The sequence below is a fragment of the Melanerpes formicivorus genome, unplaced genomic scaffold (assembly GCF_026170545.1).
Source record: "Melanerpes formicivorus ecotype bairdi unplaced genomic scaffold, bMelFor1.0.p_v2 SCAF_16, whole genome shotgun sequence".
NCBI lineage: Eukaryota > Metazoa > Chordata > Aves > Piciformes > Picidae > Melanerpes > Melanerpes formicivorus.
The window spans coordinates 7,642,319-7,655,359 of record NW_027142368.1 but is presented as its reverse complement, the minus strand read 5'-3'; the positions used below and the strand labels follow the sequence as shown (position 1 = coordinate 7,655,359).

At 37.6% G+C, this 13,041-nt stretch overlaps 1 protein-coding gene across 6 annotated transcripts in view; it reads left to right on the top strand.

Annotated features, from left to right (window-relative positions):
• USP47 (ubiquitin specific peptidase 47) overlaps positions 1 to 13,041 on the top strand; it is a 43,805-nt gene that overhangs the window by 29,229 nt on the left and 1,535 nt on the right. For all 6 annotated transcript variants that reach the window (XM_068147975.1, XM_068147978.1, XM_068147974.1 and 3 more), the window contains 14 exons: positions 49 to 104; positions 1,200 to 1,312; positions 2,148 to 2,252; positions 3,014 to 3,221; positions 3,632 to 3,747; positions 4,350 to 4,469; positions 4,929 to 5,706; positions 7,516 to 7,691; positions 7,865 to 7,945; positions 8,460 to 8,575; positions 9,878 to 9,996; positions 10,562 to 10,692; positions 11,985 to 12,032; positions 12,112 to 12,242. In XM_068147975.1, coding sequence (XP_068004076.1) covers positions 49 to 104; positions 1,200 to 1,312; positions 2,148 to 2,252; positions 3,014 to 3,221; positions 3,632 to 3,747; positions 4,350 to 4,469; positions 4,929 to 5,706; positions 7,516 to 7,691; positions 7,865 to 7,945; positions 8,460 to 8,575; positions 9,878 to 9,996; positions 10,562 to 10,692; positions 11,985 to 12,032; positions 12,112 to 12,242 — 2,298 coding nt within the window. The remainder of the gene's footprint in view (positions 1 to 48; positions 105 to 1,199; positions 1,313 to 2,147; positions 2,253 to 3,013; positions 3,222 to 3,631; positions 3,748 to 4,349; positions 4,470 to 4,928; positions 5,707 to 7,515; positions 7,692 to 7,864; positions 7,946 to 8,459; positions 8,576 to 9,877; positions 9,997 to 10,561; positions 10,693 to 11,984; positions 12,033 to 12,111; positions 12,243 to 13,041) is intronic.

Sequence of the window (13,041 nt, the reverse complement as noted above, 5' to 3'; positions counted from 1 at the left end):
TTGTTCTCCTGTCTGATAAATTCACATAACTGTTCTTTTTTCCACCAGCTCCACAAATGCATACATGCTGATATATAGACTGAAGGATCCAACAAGAAATGCAAGTAAGAACGTTCTGCAGTTCTGACTAGCAAGATTCTATTGTGAAATGATATTTTAGATAAGAATGCAGTTGGATTTTTTTGTGAGGGTGGTGGTATTGGTGTTTTTAGGAAATAAACAGTTTGTAGCCTGGTTGAAATTAGGCTGATAGTGTGGATTGTTCTAAGATTGTGTTGAGGATGTGTATGTGGTTCAGTTGCCAGAATTTATCACTCCATTTTTTAAAAAGAAATGCTGATCCTGAAGAGTGAAATCAAGCTTTCAAGAATCTTTAAGTCATCGGTTGTAGGGAGAGTGTTTTGATGGCTGAGTTAATTTTATTCATGATTGATAAACTGAACTTCTGTGTTAATACCATAAAATTTCACCACTGAAAACTTTGACACTTCACATTGTGTAGCCCCTTCTGTTTGAGAGAGCTTGTGATGAACCAGCTTTTAATATGTCCAGTGATATTTTTGAAAACCTTGTTTATGTTACTCTGCTGCTGTAAATATTTCAGGAGGCAGATGGGTATTTGTCTGTTTCCTTTAGCAGCTCAAAAAATAACATCCTAGCATTTATAAAAGTGGATTTGCAACTACTTCTATATCAGTATATTCTAAAAAGTATTTTATGACAATTGGAACAAATCCATCAACTCATTTTAAGTTCCTGACAAGCACTGTCCACATATTTTAGCTGCAAGGTATTTCATTACACAGAGTACTTTCAAGCATACTATTTTCTCTACTTACTTTTCTGTTATGTTCTCCGTAAAGAAATAGGAGTTGAACAATGGCATTGTCTTTGAGGGAAATACTTAGGTTTTCCCCTCCCTGTCTCACAAAGTTAATTTTGATAACTTCCTTTTATTTCTGAGAATTAATGGTACAGGGGGCAGTACAAGCTGCACAAATATGTTTTTAAACTAAAAGTATCTGAAGTAGATACTGTATTGTAGTAGAATTCAACAGAAAGATGCTGTTAAAATAGCCTTTTATCAACAAATTGATAAATAACAAGTTTTAAGAGCAATAAAAAACAATACTGTGTCAGTATTTTTTTTCAGGGGGAAGATTCATTATTTTAAACTATTGTTTTGTTTTCACTGGCAGAGTTTCTTGAGGCAAATGAGTATCCAGAGCATATTAAACAATTGGTACAGAAAGAGAGAGAATTGGAAGAACAAGAAAAAAGGCAACGTGAAATTGAACGCAACACTTGCAAGGTTAGAGTTTCTGCTGAATAAAGTAACAGTGCATTTCCAGTAAGAAGTGTTTCTACAGTAAATAGTAATTTTTTTACTACAGTACAAGGAATCTTTTTTGATAACTGTATTTGTGTTAATAACTCTTTTAAATGAGTTGTACAGCCATTGGAAGCCTCTATGGAGCAGAGACATCTGTTAGATGTATTCACCAGAGATTTTTGCTGAGTTTGTCTTTCATGCAAATGTGAATTGGTATTAAAACCAAAATAAAACAGTAGTTAACAATAGTTAATCTGACATCACTTGATTTCAGCAAAATTAATTCCAAACTGTACTGCAGTAAAGTAGGTATTTTATACTGTTAAATCTTTTCATATTGTGACCCTTTGCTTTGAGAAACTGTTTGTTAAACTAATGTAAAAAAAAATTATTTGGCATAAAGGGCAGAATCACTTTGTGGCTGTGGATTCAATGTGGCATCAATGACTTAAAGCATAACAGTCAGCTGGTCTACCTATGCTTCAGGTCTTACTAGAAGGTTCTTCGTGGTTGTGAAATATCTAATTTGTGTGAAAAAGCATTTCATGTTTGTTGTTCCTGCACACTGTCTACAATTTAAAGATGTTCTGGTTATAGATGCACCCTCACTTGCAGAAAGATAGACACAGATGTAAGCATACTAGTGCTATCTGGTGTGTCTCCCTGTTTTTTCTGCAGTTGCCTGACCAGATGAAAGGAACCTATGCTTTAGCTGGGGTAGTGCTAAACATGCATTCGGTATTAGATTGTTTGATTACAGTGTTGTATTTGCAAATACCTTCAGGATTGTTTATCTTCCTTTTGTATTTCATAGATTAAATTGTTCTGCATGCATCCTACAAAACAAATAATGATGGAGAACAAATTAGAGGTTCATAAGGACAGGACACTGAAGGAAGCTGTGGAAATAGCTTACAAGGTATGGTATTTAGAACAGAATAGTTTAATTGTTAGGTGTAATCTTTGTTGTTGTCTGTCTTCAGTTTTTATATTACTAGTGCTGTGGGAATGTTTGTGAGGGACTGACAGTTGGGGGGGGTGTTATTTCTTGTATGTTGGTTTAGCAGTTATGTAGCCTTGGGGGTGTTTTTTTTAAGAGATATTCTAGTTGGTTGTTACTGACTTGTGTTTTCTGTTGGTAACCATAAGGTGATTTTTTGATTGAAATGATACAGCCAGCCTTTTTAAAAGGTGGTATGATTTTGTGTGCCCTTATTTTAAATTCAAACAGTGAAAGCTACTGTTAGACTCATCATAGAGTTAGTAAATTGAAAGAATTCTGGATGCTTATATTTGAATTGCAGTAAAAAGTAAGATGCACAGAAGGTAATTAGTGGACTTCTTGCAGGCCTCTAAGGTGCCGTTTGGTGTAGTTGATGGGTATTCCTCTGAACATACTTCCAGGATATGTATTTGTGTGCTGCATACTTCTCACACTTAGCTTTTCTTTGCAGTTTGGTGTAGGCTTCTCTCTTGATTTTGAAAACGTATATGTATTGCACATGTGTGTATATAATATGTAAGATATATGCATGTGGGTTTGAGATTTGTTAATTCCAAGGATTCCTGGATATACATACACTGAGAGATTTCTAGCTTAGAAATGAAAAACTACATTCAGAAATAAACCATGAATGAATGTTGGGGTTTTTTTTGGGGGGTTGTGTGTTTATGATTTAGCTAATGGACTTGGAGGAGGCTGTTCCTTTGGATTGCTGTCGTCTTGTCAAATATGATGAGTTTCATGACTACTTGGAGCGATCTTACGAAGGAGAAGAGGATACACCAATGGGTTTATTACTTGGAGGTGTCAAATCAACCTACATGTTTGACTTACTGTTGGAAACAAGACGACCCGACCAAATTTTCCAGTGTTACAAACCTGGTGGTAAGACATGGATTTACATACGGAAAATGATAGATAAAAAAATATTTTCTGTGATGGCATGGAAACAAAACTTCTTTGAACTTTGTTATGATCTGTGAAAGAAGTAAAACTGCCTTGCACTTAATTTTACAAAGCCAGCATTCAGAACCACATCCTGTGCTGTGTTGCCATCTTCTTTCTAATGGAAACACTTCTAAGGTATACTAAAATTTGGAATAGTTTTGCCTTTCAGGCATTAAAATTGATATGAAAATGAAATTCTGAAATTGGGCTGCTTTCTGAATTCAGTACTGCTTGTATGTATTTAATTCAGTCCTTTGACCAGTACATCAGACAAGCATGTCTTGTGCTCTCTTTGCCTGTTGATTTCTGTGTTATCTACATGTGGTTTTGTTTTCTTTTCCCTGCAGAGGTCATGGTAAAGGTTCACGTAGTTGATCTAAAGACTGAGTCTGTTGCTCCTCCAATAAGCGTACGAGCTTATTTGAATCAAACCGTTTCAGAATTTAAACAGCTAATTTCAAAGGTAATTTACAGTCATTAAGGATTTTGTATTGGAGTTTTCATTTATTCTAACTGAAAATATGTTGTAATTTAAAATGGGAGCCTGCTCCTTTTGCAGTGCCTACTGTGTCATGTCCAGTAGGGCTACGGTAGCTCTTACACTATCTGCTCACGGCTGGTAAAAGCAGCAATCTGCCCTGGCTCTTGTACAAGCTTAGCCACTGTGTTCATATTGCTTAGTGCTTAAGAAATAATAACTTCTTTTGGAAAGCTGAAGAGGCAGGTTTATGTTCTTTTAGGTTAGTAACCTGAATGGTCCCCACTGAGTATCCAGTCAGTGGCAGGCCGATTCTTTGTATCAGCAGTCTTTAACCATTTAGCTGTTCTTTGCAAAGCCAAACCGTTGTAGTCTGCTGACCTTTTGGAAAAAACTGATGTTGGTACATAACAAAGGATGGAGGAAAGGAACTGGGACTGAACAGTTGTCGGTGCTTTTCTCCCATATTGTCTTTTGCAATATATAATCAATAAACCTTTTCCTTCCCCTTTCTTTAAAAATGCAATTCCAGTGTTTGAAACGAGGTGTGAAGTGCATGTTACATTCCCGTCAATGTTTTATTTTAGGCTACAAACCTGCCCGCTGAAACAATGCGGGTAGTATTAGAGCGTTGCTACAACGACTTGCGTCTTCTGAACGTCTCCAGCAAAACACTGAAAGCTGAAGGCTTTTTTAGAAGCAACAAGGTATGTGTTCAGGTTTTTGATCTACTAACTCCATGTATTTGTACACTGTTGTGTTGTAAAATGCAGGGATAGCTGTAGAGCATTTATAATGTACTACTGTTGCTACAACCTATAGTTGGGAGATTCCTTACTGCTAGTGTACCGGTGAAGAGTGCGCATGAAGTGATGTGTAAATACTCTTCTGAGTGTAAGTGGTCACTGCAGTTTGTCAGTCTGGTTACAGTTCACTCTAATCTTAACATCTTTATTAAAGGAAGGAAAAATGACATAATTACTGAACTACAGACTCTTTAGTCTATTTGTTTCTAAACATGTGTTTATTTATTTTTTACTATAAAAGGTGATATTTCTTAGTGACATAATTTTTAATATGTGCTCAATCCTCTCTGTTTGTTCTTGTTGCTTTTAGTTTTATCTAAAGTAACACTATGTGATAAAGCACTGTTGTTTTCTATTCAGGTATTTATTGAAAGCTCAGAGTCTTCAGATCGTCATGTGGCATATACAGAGTCTCATTTATGGAAGCTTTTGGATCGCCATGCAAATACAATCAGACTGTATGTTTCATTACCAGAGCAGTCACCTGGACCTCAATTTAGAAGAACAGTTTATCAGAAGTCTAGTGGAGATTCAGGCAACTTGGATGAAGCCTGTGAAAGAGTAAAAGGACCTGTAGGAAACAGGAAATCGGTAGAGGCAATTCTGGAAGAGAGCACTGAAAAGCTTAAAAGCTTGTCCCTTCGGCAGCAGCAGGAGGGGAATAATGGAGACAGCAGCAAAAGCACAGAAGCCAGTGATTTTGAAAACATTGAATCGCCTTTAAATGAAATAGACTCTTCAGCATCTGCAGAAAACAGAGAACTTGAAAACCAAATTCAGATTTCTGATCCAGAAAATCTCCAGTCTGAGGAACGGTCAGACTCAGATGTAAATAATGACAGGAGTACGAGTTCAGTAGACAGTGATATCCTCAGCTCCAGTCATAGCAGTGATACTTTATGCAATGTGGACAATGCCCCGCTTCCCTTGGCAAATGGACTTGATTCTCACAGTATCACAAGTAGTAGGCGATCAAAAGCAAATCAAGGGAAGAAAGAAACATGGGACACGGCAGAAGAAGATTCTGGAACAGATAGTGAATATGATGAAAGTGGAAAGAGTAGAGGAGAAGCACAATATATGTACTTTAAGGCAGAACCCTATGCTGCAGATGAAGGTTCAGGAGAAGGGCAAAAATGTATGTATTCTTTGGCACTTTGTTACTGTTTAGTTCACGTGCTGTGGTAAGGAGTCTTAATGACAGTGTCGAAAAACTTGATTCTATGTCACATTGAAGTAGTGAAAGTGCAAAGATGGCATGTGGTGTCATGGTCAGCAAGGATCTAGCCTAATTTTGATTTTGTAATATGTGACTATATATCTGAACAGTGTCTTGCTTTTTGGTTTGTTCTGTTTGGGATTCTTGTGTTTTGATCTTTTTATTAAAAGCTGCCTCTGTAATACTTTTCTTTCCTTACATAGAAAGTACTTTCTGGAGAGCAAGCTGAATTGTCTTCTGGTGAAAGGGAAATAGTTGCATCTGATCAGGATGATGGCTTACCTGCTTCAGAATGCAGTTATTTACTGTGGTTCACAGCAATAACTTGATACCATTTACATTAACAAACCTGAAAACTCCTAGTCATTTCAGTGTGAAGAACATTTACACTATACTTGATACTATTTAATTCAGTAGACTGTTGTTTTTCATTGCCTGAATTATAATGAGTACAGTGAAGAGTGCAGCTGATGTGAAAATGTCTAAAGCTCAGTGTAAGTGGTACATTGTCATAAATCATTTAAACAGTGCTCAGTACCTGCATGTTTTATGACTAACAGGAGATAAAATCAATAGTCCAGAAATTTGTCAGATCAGAAATCCTGATCTAAAAGTAATTGATGAAGAGTGAAGTATTTTTTTCCTGGTTTTGTTTTTGGTGGGATTTTTTGGGGTATGGGGGTTTTTTTGGTGTTTCTTTGGCAGATTTTTTTGGGGGGGAGGGCAGTGAATAAACATTTTAATTTTTAAAACCACAGAAGTTTAATTGTAGCTACTACAGCTTTAACAAAATTACTCCTTCAGCCTGGAAGAATCTATCTTTGGAGTTAGTACTGAACTGATTTTATTTTTCCTTTTTTTTTTTTTGGGTAGTACTAGTTGCATGCAGGAATTTTTTACAGTACTTTTGAGGCTTTCATAGTATGCTGTATAAATGACTGTCCTGAGGGGAAGGCTTTTATGTATTTCATTATGACAACATGAGCAGGTTTATAATTCCAATAATTTTACTTGTTCAGTTAAATTCTAAGTAGCAGGGGGTTTTGTATTAATGAGTCACAAAACAATATAATCATAGTTTGTAGTGTAGTTCAAATTACATGTATTAAGAAACACTGCTTCTAAAGATAAATTGTTCACTCTACTTTCCAGGATTTCATGTTACTACAGTGGCTTTTCCTCATCTAATAATTAATCACCTGAAAAAGTCCCTTAATGTAGACATGTGCTTGCTTTGTGATATCCTGTGCCCTTCGAGAACAGGGTTAACTGAATTTTTTAATCCTGATAGCCAAGAGAAAAAGAAAGTTTGGGTGGCATGTACCTAGGCAGCCCTAACTTGGAAGCATTTTTCTCCCTCCTTTGAGGCAGGGAAAACATGGATTATCTGCAAACATTCCTGATTCTCTCCCATCTGTTGTCTTAGTGAGCGGAGAAGATAATACTTTGCCTCACTACTTCACTGAATGCAAAACAGGGCAGTTTGCAACTGCTGTGTCTTCTAGGAATGTCTACCAATAAACAAAATTCATCAGAGTTCCTAAAGGTTACAGTAACACCCTCAGCTCAAACATAAATGTGATCCTTAACTAGAACTCTCACTTTGCAGTATTGTCACTTTGCTGCAGATTTTAACTTGCCACTGTATGGAGTTGTTAATACACTAGAGTGACTTTTTTTTGGTAGCATGGTATTTCATGCCCTTTTTTGATCTTTATTTTCATTTAGGGCTCATGGTGCATGTTGATAAAAGAATTACACTGTCTGCCTTCAAGCAACATTTGGAGCCTTTCGTTGGAGTTCCATCTCCTCACTTCAAAGTCTTTAGAGTCTATGCCAGCAATCAAGAGTTTGAGAGTGTCAGGCTGAATGAGACCCTTTCGTCATTTTCTGATGACAATAAGGTTATTCAGAAGTTACTTTAAATCATTGAAATATATTAATACAATATAGAAAGAACATAATTTACAAGTTTTTGTTAACTTGCCAGGTGAAATTGTAATGTTGGTCTTGATAAGTGTGTTACAAAAGGTGATTCTGCTTTTCAGTTCTAACAAATACTCCTTTTGCCTTCTAGATAACCATTAGACTTGGAAGAGCCCTTAAAAAGGGTGAATACAGAGTCAAAGTCTATCAGCTTCTGGTAAATGAGCCAGAGGTAAGATGTTGAGCACTTCAAGACTGATTCATGAAGATACTTATGTGCCTGGGCCAAGGTTTTTTCCTAAAATCTGGGGCAGGAGGGGGAAAGTCCCTCTTTTCTCTGCATTTTCCTGCAAGCTTGCCTGGATTTAGAAAGGGAACTGGAGATTATTTGTGTTCATGCTGTTCCAAGTATACAGTTGTAATGTGATCTATGGTATGATCTTTCATAAGTGCCTCTCTTTCTGCAGTGTAAACAGAGGACAAATTAAAATAATTTTGTTTTCCTTAAACATGGGCAAGTCATGTAGACTTCTTCACAAATAAGAAACTGAGTTTGCTCATGTTTGCAGTGTTCAGTAATACTGTACTAATTTTAATGAATTCGTTGCCTGGCTTGCTTATGAAAAGAGTTCTGATGTTCTTTTTGCTTTGTGGATGGGACTGGTCACGAAACATAAGGAGGAGACAAATCTACTTTTTACTGTCCAAGAAATTTGTGTTTATTCACCTTCTACTTCTGTTCACAGCCATGCAAGTTTCTCCTAGATGCGGTTTTTGCTAAAGGAATGACTGTCCGGCAGTCCAAAGAGGAGCTGCTTCCTCAGCTTCGAGAGCAGTGTGGCTTAGACTTGACAATTGACAGGTGAAAAGACTGCAATCTGTTGAAGTTACCTGAGTAAATACTACTCAAGATTATGTTTTGGGGCTTTTTCCTCATGGAGAAAGTAGGTTATGAAAGGAGCAGAAATGAGTTACTGTGGGTTTTGAATCCGATTGTGAATGCAAACAGTGATTTAGCAATTCTTGTCTTTCATCTCTCATAAAATGACATAGGGAATAATATTTTCATAGAATTGCCAGAGTGCAAAATGTCTGCCAGTTTAGATCTGAGCAGACTTGCTCTCTCTCTCAGGGTGATTTTCTTCAGAAGAGAGAGCATTAAGTAAATGAGTTCACAAACAAGCTACCATCATCTCTCTAGATGCAGGCTTAGTGTAGAATCACTGCAGCAAACTGCCTGGTGCATTGTCCTAGGGTGTGCTTACAGCAATGATCCAGTTCTGTCTTCCCTTTACACATCATCAGTTACCTAGGCTGGAGTTGCTTTGGGGCCTTTGTTGCACATTCTGTCCACTGTTGGTTACACGAGATGTGTGCTTACTGTGGAACAGCTGATACTGTACTCACTGGAGTTTCTATGTAGTAAGCAGACTGATGAAGCTCGCTGACATATGCCTAAACCCATGCTGGAGCAAAGCCCTGGAAGTCAAGTGTTAGCCCTGAGAAAAGGAATAGAAACCTCAGTCTGGATCAGGTTTCTCTCTTTTCCCTACCAACTAGCCCAAATAATTTTTTTGACTGCTGTGCTTGCTCTCTAGTGCCCTATAATTATGAGGTAGGGCACAAAACTTACACCTGCTTTTCTGTGTGGAGAAACCATTACAACTAAAATTTTGCACTCATGTTTAATCTCAGTTGTTTATACCTTTATATACCTTCATATCTAAACAGATGCTTATGGTGTTATATTGACTGGATTGATGCAGCAGAACTAAGTACATGTATCGAACACAAATTCTCTTCTGTTGCTCCACCTTTCCCCTTCTTCCTCACTTCCATGAAAAAGCTCAAACAAATCAGCCAAATTGCCAGTAGTGTTTGGGAGCATCTGTTTTCTTACCCTAAACAGGAAACATTTTTCTTCCCCAATCTCTACGTATTGCTTGCACTGAACAAGCACAACATAGGCTTGGGTTTCCTTGTGTCTATAAATGATTGGGCATGAAGAGCCAGTAGTGATACCTTGCTGTCAGGACTATGTCAGAATGTTAAGTTTGTTCACAATAAATTCAACCAAATCTTGCATAAGGGAGTGGTATCTCAGTGTTGTCAGGAAATACTCTGGGTTAACCTCTGGCAATACTTCTTCATGATGTGTTTACAGGTTTCGCCTACGAAAGAAAACTTGGAAGAACCCAGGCACTGTGTTTCTGGATTATCATATCTATGAAGAAGATATCAATATTTCCAGCAATTGGGAGGTCTTCTTAGAAATACTTGATGGTAATGATAACAGTGCAAGAGAAAGTAAAGATAGTGTCAGATCTGTTTTCTTTAGAGATTGTTGGAAAATGTACTTCCCCCCCCCCCCCTTTTTTTTTTTCTTAGAGAATATTGCTGACTTTTTAAGGACAAAACAAGTTAATAAAAGCTCTTTGTGAAGCTGGGGAAGGATTGTTTTGCAGGTTTTTTGGGAGTTTTAGGACATACTGTAGTACCATAGGTAGTTTTATTACATATTTGTTTTCATTGTACTGTAGGCATGCCTGCATGTTAGCTTTTTATTTGCACTTAATTTTTGGACTAGTATTGGTGGTGGTGGTAGTTAGCTGAAGTGTGTGTGTGTGTGTGTACACAAATATGACACAGATTTTGGTGTGAGAGTTGGTGCAGCTGTTCTGCCATTTAGCAGTTTTCAGACAGCAGTGGAAGAAAACCTTTATTTTTGTCATGAAGTGGTAATTTATTTTTAAGAAACCTTGTTGCTCAAAATATTTTGGAATGAAATGTTAGAGAGCCAATTATCTCTCTGATGTTAACGTTGTAAACTTGCCTTTATTTTCCCTAGGAGCAGAAAAGATGAAATCAATGTCACAGCTTGCTGTTTTATCGAGACGATGGAGGCCATCAGAGATGAAACTAGATTCTTTCCAGGAAGTAGTATTAGAAAGCAGTAGTGTTGAAGAATTAAAAGAGAAGGTAAAATAATACAAGTTTCTTGTGGTATCGAAGAATATTGTAGATGTTGTTTGTGGGAAGCACAGAGCTGTAATTGCTGCATGGTGACTTTTACTCACTGGAAACTGAGAACCTGTTCCATCCCATTACCAAAGCCATATGAATTACAGCTTTACTTTGCAGTTCCATGTAATGGTCTGGTATCAAAGTGTTCAGGTGAATGCATCCCCCCCAAGAAAGTGTTATCTTAAAGTTTTAGAAACATAATATTGCCTGTGTCTCTTGCCCCTTACAAAAAATTGAAAAGGCTGAACTATTGTCACTTTGTGTTTTTCAAGCCAGCATTTTGCTACTCTTCCTGCATGGACTACAGGTTCTTGCCTGCAGTCTTCACGATTTCCTGTGCACTTGTATTTCACTAAAAAGTTGCCTCCTCTTGTTTTCTTTTCCTAAAAATTGATATGCAGGGACCAGTTATAGCAGCATTTGCTTTGAGAGGCCTTAATTTTTTTGACTCTTGACAGTAACAAATTTGAATTTGACATATCTGTAGTAACAGAGGAGTCCAGCAAAGTCTTCTTTCAGACAAATTTTATTAGCAGAATGTAAGGCTGATACATTTCCAAGTTTGTCTAGCTTTTGTCAGTATTGCTTATTTATCCTAGCTTCCTAAGGAGATGAGAGTTAGAAAATTACACAGGGTGTTAGTTTTTTCTCACTATCCATTTAATTTGAACATGTCTGCTTTAGGATTCTTGCCTCTTTTAAATCCACTGCTAAAGTGGAAATCTCTTCAGATTTGGGCAAAATAAGCAGCTAAATACCAATTAAAGTTAGCGTCTGCATTGTCACGGAGACAAGATTGGAGCCTGTGCTTGAGTTAAGAGCAAGGCAGTGATGAGCCTGTGTGCACCCTGAGACTGCTCAGCAGAGAAGATGGCTCTGTGTTGCTGGGGACCCTCTGGCAGGTGCAGAGAAGGACAGAACATGGATGAAGCACTTTGTGCACTGGGGAAATGCACAGCAGGAGCAATTGCAAGGGGGAAGAGCAGCCAGTAGTGCTTGGCAGGGAATCGTGGAGTTGCTATGGTAGGAAGTGCAGTGGTGTAGAGATGCGTTTTAGTGTCACTTGTGACACACTAGTAACTTCAGAAACGTCAGAACTTTGTATCTCGTCCACTGTCCTTTTGTACTAATGCTTTGGATCATTGGAGGGCTTTTAATTCTAGATTTGGCAGGTCTAGTCACTTTGTGTAGGTACTGTGTGATAATGTGGAATACTACTGAATCTGCCATTTTTCTCCACTTTACAGCTGAGTGAAATAAGTGGAATACCTTTAGAAAACATAGAATTTGCAAAGGTAAGTACGATACTGTCTGCTTTTACTAACGGCATGGTGTGTTTGTGAGTTTATTCACTAAGTAATGGCTTCTTCTCAGGGCAGAGGAACATTTCCATGCGACATTTCCATACTAGAGATCCACCAGGACTTGGACTGGAATCCTAAAGTATCTACGTTGAATGTCTGGCCTCTGTATATTTGTGATGATGGTGCAGTAATATTTTATAGGTATGTATTTTATTTCAGTATAATAAAACACACAAAATAATCTGTGTATAAGAGCTGAGGTATGATGTAATCAATACAAGCATAAACATACTCCTGTCTTAAAGGAAAAGAGGACTTAAAACACTAAGTTGCAATGTTTGTACTCTTTAGCTTCATAAAAATAATGAATATTAATAATGTTTATGTTTTAAGAAAGCAAACACTGCATGCTTGTACTTAATCCTTCCTCCTAAACCATTGACAATCGTGCTGAATGCAAACCTAGTTGCTATGTCCTGTGTGGAGTCTGGAAGTCTTGCCATGAGGTTTAGAGATGTTATGTTTTGTGTTTATTTCTGCAAGAGATTAGCATGGCTTCTGTGGAAAAAAGGATGTCAGATAAAAGTTCTGGTAATAGGGAAAATATTCATCAGCTCGCAGGAGTAGTCCAGAGGCAGTATTTGAGGACTAGGATCTTGAATATTGTAATGTGTGCTGAGCTTGATGGTTGGGCCACCCTCATGAACATACTGCTCCTGTAGTATTTTTCATAGTTACATGTGAGTTTGGGGGAAACAGCTGATGATCATGTGCTGGCCTTGCAGAAAATTACCTGGGTGAGCAGCTGGTAGTTTCTCATTAGGGGCTGGCTGACAGGCTGCTTCCTGCTGTTGGCACTGACCAAATAAAGTGCAGAGTTGTAGCTGTCTATGAAGGACTTATAGGTAGATGGAGGAGTACAGGCTTGTTTCTTGTTGCTTTCTGCTGTTGGTTAGAAACCCCACTGTGTGTTGAAAAGCAGGTTTAGGCAGTGTTCATT